The sequence below is a fragment of the Temnothorax nylanderi genome, unplaced genomic scaffold (assembly GCF_030848795.1).
Source record: "Temnothorax nylanderi isolate EJ_2023f unplaced genomic scaffold, tnyl_v1.0 TNYL_tig0717_pilon, whole genome shotgun sequence".
Lineage (NCBI taxonomy): Eukaryota > Metazoa > Arthropoda > Insecta > Hymenoptera > Formicidae > Temnothorax > Temnothorax nylanderi.
In genome coordinates this window covers 15,731-29,990 of record NW_027249779.1, presented here as the reverse complement: position 1 = coordinate 29,990, position 14,260 = coordinate 15,731, and the positions used below count along the sequence as shown (strand labels likewise).

General features: G+C 37.5%; 1 protein-coding gene across 5 annotated transcripts in view; it reads right to left on the bottom strand.

Moving 5' to 3' along the window:
- LOC139784974 (uncharacterized) overlaps window positions 1-11,545 on the bottom strand; it is a 36,826-nt gene extending 25,281 nt beyond the window's left edge. For 2 of the 5 annotated variants that reach the window (XM_071724147.1, XM_071724148.1), the window contains exons 1-3: window positions 11,276-11,545; window positions 9,920-10,000; window positions 7,205-7,390 (exon numbers count right to left, since the gene is read on the bottom strand). In XM_071724147.1, the coding sequence (XP_071580248.1) occupies window positions 7,205-7,390; window positions 9,920-10,000; window positions 11,276-11,530 (522 nt within the window). In that variant the 5' untranslated portion in view covers window positions 11,531-11,545. The remainder of the gene's footprint in view (window positions 1-7,204; window positions 7,391-9,919; window positions 10,001-11,275) is intronic. The other 3 variants (XM_071724149.1, XM_071724150.1, XM_071724151.1) reach the window with 2 other exon arrangements.
- Between the last annotated feature and the right edge of the window lie 2,715 nt (window positions 11,546-14,260).

Sequence of the window (14,260 nt, the reverse complement as noted above, 5' to 3'; positions counted from 1 at the left end):
GTTCTTTACAAGAAATTCGATATGAAGTATCGCCTTGTTAGCAGCCATAAGACGTGAAAAGAAACTTGCTATATTGCACAAGCATACATGTAACACTACAGCAGTTGCAGAAAAAAAATCACGAAAAGAAAGGAAACTTAAAGTCGTGAGGAACTGTGTTGTGCTTCGATGTGTCTGTGTCTGTGTGTATCTTGTGTGTGTTGGATGCATGTTCATTTAAAGTGTATGCGGGTGTTTGTATACGTGTCCACATATGACTGTTTGTTGTAGATAAATATATGTTATATATGTAAATATATATATATATATATGCGAATAATGCGGCAATAAATATCAAAAATTCATGCGATTGCATAATGTAAAGCACCTCCTCCTAGCTGTAAAAGTAAACACTTAAATCGCTGCTGATGTATACGACAATTAATAGAATTAGTAAATAAGTAATGTGTTTGCGAGATTGCGAAAGAACAGAAATCATAAGGTACTCTGGCGCTGAAAAATGAGAGACATGTGTATATATATATATATATATGTGGGTATATCGCAGCACACTTGTCAAATTCATATATATATAGAAATGTATATATAGATATATACATATATATAGAGAGAGAGTCGCAACAAATTATATATTGCCGAGATACATAAGGCTGTACGAAAAGCTGTAAAGAGCGCATTAGCTTTGTGCAATTACGCCGGGCTGGCCGTGCACGTCGATTGCCGCGAGATGCGAGAACACCGGTGACGACGCGAGGGCTTTCTCGCATTTATATGAAACAAGAGTCAAACCACCGAACGAAGTTAAGACCGCTAGAAACATGCGTTTCTCTTCGTCCGCGCGAACAAAGCCGGCGTTCGCGCGCCGACACCGGGGCATCGGCGTGACGGGGTCGGCTAGCCAACGAAAATAAATGTATGCGTGTGTTACTACTTAACAACGGAAACCAAATCGTTGAGACGCAAGAGAAAACAAAATTCGCAGAGAATGGGAGGGCGAAAAAAGTCGCGCTGATTTTGGCGGTAAAAAAAAAGGAAATAGAACAGAGGGACCACTTTAAGTTAAGTGCCGGCCTGTGAAAAAGAAACGATATGATATGTATACACAAAACACAGTATCAGCTGCTTTTCCGTTTGTCGGAGTATGAGTATGCCAGTGAGCATATGGAGCAAGAGTTCGTTAACATCGAATAAAAACAATTGAAATTAATGAACATCACTACTCTTCATTCACTAAAGTCATTCGCTACTACATATCGTGAATTATGTTACCGTATTGCTTTCTACACTTCCCTGATTGGTCAAGTTTTTCGCGGCGCAAAAGCAGACGCGATTATCTTCCAAATATGAGAAATAAATGTCATTAAAAAAAAAGTTGACGGCGGTAATGTAAAACCTCAAAGAAAAAAACTAATAAATAATAAAAAAAAATTTGTTTTCAACGTTGCGATTGTTCACTAAAGCCCGTATCAAACTACGAATTGGGATTGAGATTAGATTGAAATTTGACCAATCAGAGCAAAGTTCACTAAACTTGAGATCAGTTTTCTCTATTCTGATTGATTAAATTTCAATCCAATCTCAATCCCAATTCGTAGTCTGATACGAACTTTATTAGAGCAACTTTGGCCAATCAAGGTTAAAAATATTAATGTACTAAACAGCGAAAATCCAAACGTGTTTATATCGATATTAATAACATTATATATAAACAGGCAGCAAGCAATTAATTCAAAGAGCATTAATAACATATCGTCCGGGGAAGATATAAGATCTAGCGATCTTTTTTTTTCTCGCAGGTGCAAAGGTCAAGGAAGTGAGGAAGCGTTGAGATGTCGAGAAAGGATGAATCTCGGAACGAAATAGGGGAACTTCAATGTCATCGTCGATGTGGACAGGGATTAGCAATGGACATAACGGAATATTCTCGTGAGAGGCGTTTTATACGCAGATTACTTGACTGATAGCCGATTATTAGCACAGTTCCGATCGAGTATCCTGTTTCTGAATACGCAAGAAATTATTTCTCATTTGCAAGCGGAGTGCACTACAAAAGAAAGTTTATATTTCTCAAACAGAAAAGGAAAAAAGAGTGATATACAGTTCTGGGCATACTTCGCGCAAATTCGTTCAACCAAAAGAGCAAAGGCAATGAAAAAAAAAATAATAATAATGAGTAAAGAAAAATACAAGACTAAGGTAAGACATACAAAGCACACAAACTTTTTCGGTCATTAAGTGAAACTTGTAAGAATCAATAAACAGTCTATGCATCGTTTCCAGTTTCAATTATATTTCTTTTATTTGAATTCATCATCAATAAATTTCACGTGACCCGAACTCAGTGCACAAGTCATCGTAGTACATCACAAATAGGTATTGTTATGATTACTAATTATCATCGTTATTGTATGTTACCAAATATTATAATAAGTGTTACCGTAAGACCAATCGTAATTAGTTAATAAATCGATCGTATATTTCCGACTTCTAACTGCAATATTTAATTAAACGACATTACATTGTGTATATTCTTACTCTTTTTCGTAAACGTTTTCTTTACTTAATCGTAAATACGTGAAATCGATCATATATTATCTCGGGATAGGGGGGATAGAGAGGGTGCTATCGTTCTCACTATGGTGATGAAAGATGAAAGACGAGGAAGGAGGGGGGGGGGGGTAGATTGGTGTAAGGGTACGATGTATATAATTATAAAACTGATAAAAAGAGAATCTCGAGATTTTTCATATTGCTAATTCGCGCCGAAATAATACTTTGTATTTCGCCCAGGCTGGAAATTCTGATGCGAGCGCAAAATTAGTTTTCGCCTATCGCCTAGTTTAAGAACGGTCGGTCGAGCTTGTGTAATATCGATCGCCTATAATCGATATATATTTAGAAAAAGAAGAACACTAGATTGTATTGTACTGTATTATGTTATATAGTGTCTTTTTCAAATGCAATACAAAAGAATCGCGATCGAATCTGTTGCAGTGAATTCAAATGAGGGTAGCGAAGTTACACTTCCCTTCGATTTTATGCTCTACCGGTTTCTGCGCGATACAAAATACAATTAATTAATTAATTAATTTGTTAACCTACCTACTATGTACACATATATCACTATGTGCGTATGCATGGATGGACCGGCGCGTGTAAGCGTCATGTATCTGTATATGATTCTGCATACGTACATATATTTAGATTTCCGAACGCTACGAAGCGCTCTGCATTGCAAAAAGTCACATTTTGCTCACGTTACTCAAGTGCAAATGGCTCGCAAGGGATCTGCGAGATTTCCCGTTTTCGTTGACTCTCCCGATTAACATAATACTAACAGCCGTGATGATAATTATATTGGAATAATAATCACATACACAGACACGACATACAAATACGTAAATAATAAAATCAAACCAAATTGAATCGACACGGCTATACAGTAAGTATCCTCGATTTTCTTTCATATGTTCTCTTCTCTAAATAATTGCGAATTCTTTAAATTTCAATGCGCCGTAATTGCCATCCTTCGTTTTGCCTTCGACTACTGGGTGTTAACAATAGAATGGCTAAATCTATTATGTTATATCGAGCACGTTTTTAAGACGTGTCACGATTATCTAAATTACATTCTTTTTTCGAATCATTTTTTATTATCAGTAGAATCCGATATATCATTTTAATACCAATTCGAAAAATTGCTCTTTTTTTTATTGACATAAATTATGAAAAAGCGTAACATTTGGGAAACAATTCTAACTCTTTTTTCGTATGTAAAACTGATATCTAGACAGACTTATTTGTTGTAAACAGAATTCAGCCGTTCTAATGTTTGTGACCTTTTCTCTTTCAAATTTTACCTCTAAATATTGAGAAAGATATTTAAATATTTCCTTCCTTATACGTAGCGCTCAATAATTTTTGATAATATAATTTACGTAAGTTTTTGAATTTACCTTATAAGTTTTTAATTCGTTGCTATTTGGTTATACTAGGCATCAAGATTATCGAGTCGTGACGGAGCTACCATCTCCCCCAAAAGCGTTCAGCTTTTATCGGAATGTAAAATATAAATTTACTTTATTCTTCAATTCAAATCTTCCCAATATAGCCGTTGTATGACCATGCTGGAAACGAGTGGGTTAAATTCACCCTCTACGACAAGTGTAGTTCATTATTTGCGAGTTGTGAATTCGCCAAGATGCACCCCGCAAATGAATCAGCGCGAGTTTTCGCGCCGAACTAGCGTTGCTATTTCGATTTTGCTCGTTCCCCCTCGTCTTGAAGAGAGTTCGCGCACAAGAGAACTGCCCCGTGAAAACTGACTCGCAAAACCTGTTAATTTGGCGAGTGCCGTCGGGCGAAAACGGGTAAAGAGGCGATGACGGCTCCGGGGAAATCTGCGAACTCGCGCATTAGAAAATTCCAGGTGCATGCGGATGCGAAGTTTCACAGGGCGATCTTGTTATTGTTTCTGAAACGCTTCTCTCGCGCTATCCAACTGGAGGCCCGCGTACCGAAGGCTTGAGACGATATTGCACGATCGTATCTCGGATCTCTACCGAGTGCGCTTTGCACAGATCGCAGTCTAATTCCGGAAAGCTTCAGCCGTTCTTCCCGAAGTACTTACAGAAGTACGATATTAATATTACTCTACGCCAACCTATATTTGGAGGGGTAACAGCCATAGTGGTGTAAGTCAAATTTTTTAAGATATTGACGTGTGCATAGATGCAATTTATATATCATATATTGTATAGTTTGCATCTATTGCATACGAGTCAATATTTTAAAAAATTTGACTTACACCACTATGGCTTTTACCCCTCCATTTATTCCTAAATATCTTTGTAACATGTATATCTTCTAGAGGAAATAATTAATTCAAGAAACGGGCGTATTTGATAGAAGTGACAGAATTTCAATGTAATCGTCAAAATCGTCAAAACAACCTTCTAAGAAATAATTGCAATCGTCCTTGCAACGGTGTGAACCGATACGGAAAATAAGACGAATACATCTTCATTTGCGTCGCGTGACGACGTTTTGACGACTCGAAAAAATCAGCGATAACGCGCGGTAAAAATAACTTTGATGATCGTTCATCCTAATTTTCGGTTTTTTCGGTACGATAGGTATATTAAAAGTGCCGATGATCGTCGCATGTTAAGCCCCTTGCACAATAGGCGATAGCGATAGCGATAGCGATAGCGACAGCGACAAAGTTGCCGACAAAGGTATAGCTTTGTCGGCAACATTATCGCTGTCGCTATCGCCTATTGTGCAAGGGGCTTTATCATTAATACAACAACAAATCATTCTGATTTATCTTGTAACTGATAATCAAATATACATAAAAAATATATATAAAACAAAAATGATCTGAGAAGAAATACTAACATTTAACGAGTTTTTCATAAAATGTAACATGTGGATAATTAGATAAATACTAATTGCTAATAAACATTAGTAACTGTTTTTTAAATCCAACAAACACACTAACTAAGAGATTCTAACTTGTCCAACTATAGGTACAAATGTTTTTTTAAGGAAGATATTAGGTCAAAGATTTCTCAAAATAAAAATGTGTAGTAATGTAATCATCATGACAATTTATCAGCCTCGTATAAAGCAACGTATAAATATCATGAGTCATATAAATCGAGGTAAGTTTAAAAAAAAAACGCTCGTAAATCGCGAGAATTTAAGTTTTCAAGTCGGTCGCACATTTGCAAATCCATCTACTTCTATCAATCAGCCATATATTCTGGTCTATATAAGTTAATCATAATTATTCATCACGTTTCATCGTTGCCATTATAGTTATCTGACTTAGGAATTTACATACTCTCGATACTTTTAGACCTTTGTGTCGCTCACGATCCGTAGGATTCTATTGTATCTCTATGCGCGATATCTCTTAAGTTAGATCTGCTTTGTCGCCACATCTTACCTAGATACCGATATATTACCGCTCGTCATTGCATCGTTTCATCTCCAGCCACCGTATCGCACTACAAAATATATCGCACAAAATCTTTTGTCGCTCTCGCAATTTAATTTCTCTTCTCTCGCTGCTCGTCGCTTTCAAGCTTGCTCCGTTTTTTCATATAGAATTCACTGTACGACCTCTATACTTATCTATTGCAAATTATTCGCCAAAATATCAACTACACGGGATTAATCGCCATCAGTCGCTGCTACGATTGATTTTGGGTCGCGGAGCCGTCCTTGAAATCGTATCGTTCGCTAATCACCGACTACAGTTGCTAATATCTCGAGGCTACCATCTCTCTACCGTTAAGATACATAATCTCTCTTCGCGATCGAACACGTGACATTAATTGAGAGAAAAGAGTGAGCGTATAGAAATATATAGTTTCTCCCGTTATAGCCCTTATAGTGTTCGTTATGTGTGTTCTCTCAAAATAAATTTCGATTTCCAGCCCAGGATCCATCCGGTACTGCCGTCACTATCGATCGCTGGTCGCGCGACGAACGTAAGCCATCCGACTCGCGTAATCAGATCGCCTTATGGATCCGCATGGCGTAAATTACTGTAATTAGCAACGCGCGCGTCTATAACCCGCCTGCGAAATCAGGATATTCTCGGTGCCCGCTGCAATTTCATCCGTTGTCATCGTTACGCTCTAATCACCACGGGCGTTCCGTTACGCCCCGGCTGATTAATCCACCCGACGTGTTTTACGCTTATGTGAGAAAAAATAGGGAGGGAAGAAAAACCCAAAGAGAGAAGGGGGGGGGGAGGACAAATGAAGGGACGAAAAAGAAATGACGCGTTGGCGCGGCGTCGATCTGTCTCGTCGAACATTCGAAACGTTCGAAACGTCATCGACACTCGGTGTCGAATCGAGTCTAAAAGTCTACACGTCTCGGAGCCTCTCTAGTAATACGCGTGAACGTAAATGAGGTTGTGAATGGGATGATGGTGGGCATGGGGGTTGTGCAGAGGGGTGCACAGGGACGTCGTTGTAATGGTGGTAGGGGATGGTGGATGATTGACAGATTGCATCGTGGATACGGGCGACACCTGATTGGGGGGACCGGCCGGCACTTGGTACACGGTACTGGGCGCGGCCATCGGGCACCTTGAGGCCCCGGCTGCGCCGTGTTGGGCCCCATGTTGTTGTTGTTGTTGCTGTTGTTGTTGTTGTTGTTGAATGTAGTTTGGTGGTAGACATACCTCGAGGCGGTCGGTACGTGGCATCTTCTGCGGCATCGCCACTGTCTGCGGCACCACGCCGAGCGGACTGCCGACGCCCGTTGGGTCCGCCGGGCCCATTATCGCCGGCATTATCGGGCTGGGCGCGAAATACGGGCTGTACGTATTGCCAACCTGCGGCATACCGGTCAGGTACGGATTCGTCGCCTGCGAAAACACACCCGGAAGATATCCAGGTAATACGGATTAGAACACACCTGGCCCCCGCCTTCGCTTCACGCGTTTTTTCGATTTTGTGCGCGTCGCGACACGCGCGATTTCGAGACTAAAACGCCATTGAAACGCGTGCTTTATACCCGAGTATTAACGTTAACGGTAGATAAAAGCGGAAAACACATGATTTCTCTTTACATCAAGTTGGTTGATCGTACCCGAGTTGATTTGATTGAAAATTGCAATACAGCCACATTTTTAAATTATTTACAATAATTACGTCACAAAAAGCGCATTATTTTCTTTAATTCAACAATTCTCAATAAATTCCTGAAAGTCACATAAATGTTGCAAGATATTACATTAAACATGTAATCAGAGAAAGATAAATATAAATCAGAGAAGATCAAATGTAATCAATAAATAACTACGTTTAACAAGAATGCAATCGGCATCTGCTCTATCTTCATAATATATTGCATGTTGATGAATATACATCTATTCCACAATTTAGGCAATAATTACGATTGATTGTGTGGCAAATTTTGATTGTAAATAATTTAAGAACGTGTAACTGTTTTCGAAAAAAGAGTTTCTTAATCAAATCATTTTAGAATGAGCAGTTTTTAACTTCTCCAACAAGAAATTAATGTTTTCCAGTTTGTACCACCAATTACCAAATACTCGATCCGTATATGCAATCTACCATTTCTGAATGTCCGTGTAAATTCTGCTTCAAGGTGCATTAAAGCTTTGCGAGCAACGCTCTCCGGTATTTATCAACCATAAGACGTGCAATATACATCGCTTGGTTTACGAGCCATCGCCGTGCTCGCTTCAATTTCGGATAAATAAGCAATATCATTAATATCTGGTGTAATAACAACGTGTAATAAAGGAAAATTATATATTAATACATTGCCGAGAGAAGAAATTGATACACAGCGTTCTTGAGTTGCTTAATATTTATCCGGAAAATTCTGGAAATTTGGAACAAATAATATACACAAAAAATTTATATCAAAAATATGTATAATATAATAGCAATTAAATTCAAATCTGACTAATCAATAGATTTTAACACGATAAGAAGATATATAAGATGTAAAAATCATATATTTTGTCTCGATTTATCTTGAACAATTTCAGTAAATAACATTATTATTAGAATTAGAAAATAAAATTAATTTAACTTTTTTCCTCTAAAAGTAAAAAATATCAAGTTTTTAAAATATTATTGTAGTTTACGACAAGATCAAATAAAATCCTCTCAGTAAAGTGCACATGAACTTAGTGCAAATAATTACCCTTATATCTAAAATTATATTGTACTTTAGTTGCAATTGTCATTTTATATCTCAAAATTATTTTGATATCAAAACTCAGTAAATAAATTCATTAAAACGGATTTTTGGAGAAGAAACTTTTAAAAAAGTTCTACAATAATATATAAAAGGGTTCGAGGTGGTAAACCTGAAAAACGTGCCAAAGACGAGAATCTGCAAAGAAAAGGCGTCTCATTTACGGATCTCGCAAAGCCTTAATCGTCCTTTTTCTCTTCTCTCGTGCCCTCCCCTTCACTTTTAACGACAAGCGTACGTTCCCACACGAAGCGTTTGGTTTTGCAGCGAGAGCTGGCTCCCAGAAGCAAAGGCAGGTAATTTCAAGCGCATCCGAACGAGCAAAATACTCGTTCCTTCTTCTCAAAAGCCTCTGGTACCCTGGGAGCTTTCGTCGTTGTAAAAAAGCTTTCGGAAACGCGGCCAGGTAATTGTTGGAAAATATTAGCTGAGCAATATTTACGCTCAGACATCAGCGCATCGTCATATTTTTTTTCAAAATATTCTAGGAAACAAAGATTTCATTACCAATATTAAATTGAAATATTGTAAGATCAATAATATTTCCAATTCTGAAATTACCATGCCTCGCATCCCTTTCCTTCGTCTCTTTGACTCTCATAAGTTTCATTCTTATTATATTTAAAAAAAAATCTAACAATTTTCGTATTTAAATATTTGCTATTATAATATTGAACGTAAAATATGAAATATTTTCAAGAGAAAGAAGAAATATTCGTCGTTTTCAGAGCCAAAGAACGCGAAAATTTTTAAATTAGCCGTAATACTTCATGCTCTTCTGTTCTACAGGAAAACTTTTCGAAAACATATACAAACAAATTTTCTTTCCTCAATAAACAAACAAAACATCTTGTAAATGCATGCAATTAAGTTATTGACTTACTATGCGGCGCGCTTTTAAAATAAAAATTTAAGCTGTCGTACGAACGCTTACTAATTACAGGCGCATCGCTTGAATGACTATAGTGGATGTAAACTTATGAAAGTAATTCATTTCGCATGAAAATGTTGCAAACTGAAAATAAGTACATATTTACTGTCTCTTCCAATTATAAAAATTGGAGTCATAGGTAAATGACGAGCATCTTTACATCCACTTTTAGCCAGCGTGGCATTAAAATTAACTAAAAATTAGTGGAAGCCAACCAAAACCAAGAGTTACCATAAAGGCGTGAGTAGCGAGAAGTTGCTGCTGGATTTGCTGTTGAAGGTGATGGTGTGGTGCCGGAGGTGCCGGGGCCTCCTGTTCACCAATGACGTAATTGGAGAACACACCAACAATCAACCACAACCACGTGAGCCACAGCGGCAAACATAGGGGACAGACAGGCAGTCATAGTATAGGATTCGATGTCACGTAGCAACGAATATGAATGTATATCATGAGTAAAAAAAAAAGAGAACAAGGAGGGCAAACGTTAATAACGAGAGTTTATTATTCCTTTAATTAAAAACAAAATAGTGATAATCTCGCGCGTGTACGTACAAACGCACGCGGGAACAGGAAGATTCAGAAAAACAAAAAAACGCAGAGAAGTTTCCTCGGTCGTCGAAGATTTAGTCGTGTCAACGATACACGCGATGTCGCGTGAAATTTTGAAGAACCAGCGAAACTTTCCCGCGCTCAAACGCTATCGTTTAGAAGTTCCGCGTGTCGATATTGTTTGTGCTTTTCTCGTAATTAACGAGCCTCTCCTGTTGAATGATAAATACAATACGAAAAATGTTCGCGATGTGAATCTAACATGTCTACACCAAGGACTCTTAACTTACATTTCGTGTCCTTTAGAAATTATTTACGAAAGAGTTCTTGAATCAAAAGTATATTTAAATATCTCGAATTACCGATACTTGTAATTCAAAAATAATTAAAAAATTCGTGATGTAAAAATAATAATAAAAATAAAAATCACGAGTGTCATCATAATTTCAAAAGAGGCCGTAATATAAAGTAATAAGATTAAGAATTACCTATCGTATCAGAGAGATTCAATTCTGCAAATTGACTGTCTATCAAAATATGTGGATAAGTCAGGTTTTACTCTAGGAAGTAAGGATGACACTGACCAAGAACATGCGACGTGCTAAACTTTAATTCTTAAAAACTTTGTCTGTCGGTGCAATATCCGCAAGAAGGAACGCAGGTAAATATGGACGGCGAAGTGCTACGCTTACATATATGACTCGAGCCTTACCGGAAAAAGCTTGTAAAATGTTTTTAATTTAAAGTAATATACGAGATTGCGTACGCATACACACACAAACATAGCTACTACGTTCATAGCATCTATAGCTTCAAATTTCTTGGTAACGACAGTAAATATGAAAAGAAAGCTTAAATACTACGCCGTCGATAATCTACGCAGCGTTGCTTATAAAAAAAGATATAATCTAGTGATAACCCTCGACTAAACACAGACAAAATCCAGATATTATACGGTCGTGGTAAAAGAAAGTGTGTGAATGTGTGGATAGCAGAAGAAGTGGTGCAACGATCGTGTTAATTTGTTGGACATACCACTGTGGGTACCTGTCCGGGCACGAGAGGCTGACCCGGCGTGAGGCCCTGCTGAATTTGCTGCATCAGCGCGTTTTTCAGCGCTAAGTGGTTGCGCCCGTTTATCAAGAGTTGGTCCTTCAGATGCTGTGGGGGATGGAAATACTTGCAAGGTGGCTTCTCTCGGTTACACCGGCCCTGAAACAAAAATGCAGAACGTGTTAAAGCTATTATCGTTTTGTAATAATATATAATACCATTACAATAAGTAAACATTAATTGTTGTAATCGTACACACAGAGAAAATTCTTCTTAGTAAATAGCTCGAAATGAAATTGAGCATGGATTACTAAATCGAATCATATAATCTCATATATTCAATTCACTAATTTCTGATAAGATTATTGTAATGACTGATATCGTACCAAAATTAATTTGGACAGCAACCAAGTAAACACAAATGTGCAAATATTACTTCCTTAATCGATATTGGTTCATAAATCAAATTAGGAGTAATAAAGGAGTAATTTTAAACATCATGTTATTTGCTGAATTTCTTCCTAGTTTACTTCCGTCAAACGACACAAAATTATTCCAGTGTTACCCCAACAATTAATATTGAAAGCGATATCGACTATAAATGTATTAATAATGAAATTGGATGAGGGGTTGCAAAATATAATCCTCGATATTCAATGTCATTGCGAACATAATGATTGATGAGATATCTGATATTCGTACCAATGATACCATATTATTATAATAACGCAGATAATTTCGCGACGCCACATGATTAATAATACTCTTATATCTACATATATAACGGATGCAACGTTATCTTTAGCGAAGTTACGCATAATACAAGTTTTCATCTATAATTTAGCTAAAAGAGAAACACAAACGCGTATAAATGGTTCATAATGTGACTAATATTTGAAAACCTATCGTCCACTCTTCATATCGAATTCTCGTTTACTTTACTTATCTCTCTTTCTCTCCTCCTCACCCGGCCTCTCTTTCTCATAATTTGGGTGTTGAGACGAACTGTAACGCGGTTTATGAGGTAAGTTGAGGGTGCAAGGCTGGAATACGGAAGTGGCACGAAGAGGCGAGAAAGTGGAAGGAGCATGCCGTCGAGAATGCCGAGCCGGGTCTCGGAAAGAGACTCGTGGCGGAGAAACGGAAGCCCGCGGGAAATGAAGGAAGGAAGGGTAGACGGGACGAAGAGAGAGGTCGCGCCTGGTGTCGCGGTGGTACTAATTAGACCTTAACAATATTAGTTCAGGTAAGACGTCTATATAGGACGCCTATATAGGACCGGGTGGTGGCCACCGCCAGCCGCCTGTGCTTTCTTACGGAAATCCAGTGGCTTTCGGTAATAGCGCCTTGCGAGCGTAAACTCCGTCAGAGACAGAGGGGTTGGCGACAGTTTGGGCGGCCAAGGGGGAAGCGGTGGGTCGCGTTGGTGGTATAGCGTCGGCGGGACGAACGCTCAAATATCGCCTAATTAAGCATTCGAGAGTTTCGAGGAATAATGTGTAGGTACCCGCCACGAGAAAGTTTCGACCCATTGAGAGGAAATGCTCCGCCCTCTTCATCGTCTTCGCCATCGTCACCGCCGCCGCGCTGTTCTCCGTTCTCCGCGTCGCCGTCGTCGCGCTCCCCGGGAGCCGACCTCTCGTTGACATGGGGCGGTTTAAGCTCGACTAATTGCACGAGACAAGATTCGAGCGTTTGCTCTTGCACAAGCTACATGACGTATACAACGCGTGCCGACATCTGTATCGGCGGCTTTGACATTGATAATATTTGTTTCTTTTTCACGAACAGTTGTTTTCGACGTGTCTATCGTGCTTTTATTTTTAATATAATTAACTAACCAAAATGATCCTTTAAGCTAGCTAGATAAAAGTCTTCATTTTTTGTACAAACTTAGCATTAAAGATACGTTAAAAGTATAATTCAAAAAATCCGAAAAAGGTAAAAAGAAGAAGATAAATGGGATGTTCGGAGCGAACAAATTGATACACAATATTTTAAAAAGTTTAGCATTTCGAGAAAAGCTCAGAAAAAAATAATTTTTTAATATACATATACATATACATTTAATTGTATAATTGTCCTGTTATAAATAATAATAATAATCAGTATTTTATTTATCAAATATGCCAATAAATATCGTAATAATGCACATAAATATAGTTTCGGGATGCTTAAGCTCTATATTCTAGATGGTGCCAACTAGTAAGGGCACTATTAAAGTTGATTTAAAGGGGCTACTGATAAGAAACAGCATTCTCTGGGGTGCTGTGCGAAACGCTCCCCTCTAATTTTAATGAAACTTTAATGATATTTAGAGGATCTCCGCGGAAACGGATAGCCTCGTAAATTTCATACATAATGATGTAATATCTCACGAATCTTTTAATGACCGAATTGTTTCGGCCTTGCACGAATTTAATTTTAATGCTGATCTATATTATTCCAAATAAAAATTTTCTTTAAAAATCAGGATTAGCAAACGTAATTGCGTTTCTCACTAATAAATTTTACCTCTATTAAAATCAATTCACAATCATTTCACAAGAAAGATCTTACGTATAATATTTACTATCAAAATGCAAGTTTCAAGCAATAACTGTTCTTTAAATTTTAAATATATATATTCACATTTAATTATGATATTAAATTACGCACATTGACATCTGAATGTAATCATATCACCCTTATTTTACATTTTGATATATGCAGTTAAATGTAAATTTAAATAGATCACAAAATATATACCTAATCACAATAAAAATTCGCAACTGCATTTATTAACATTTATTAAGCTAAATTATTTCTTTTTTATAATAAGCATTTCAATAGTAAGCACCAAAAATGTATTATCTGATAATGTGTGTGTATGCAATTACTAAAAAAATTTACTAATTCAGAGCTGATAATCCATGATAAGCACTGATGCCTTAGGTAAAACTGCTATAAAAGTAGCAATTTGACATT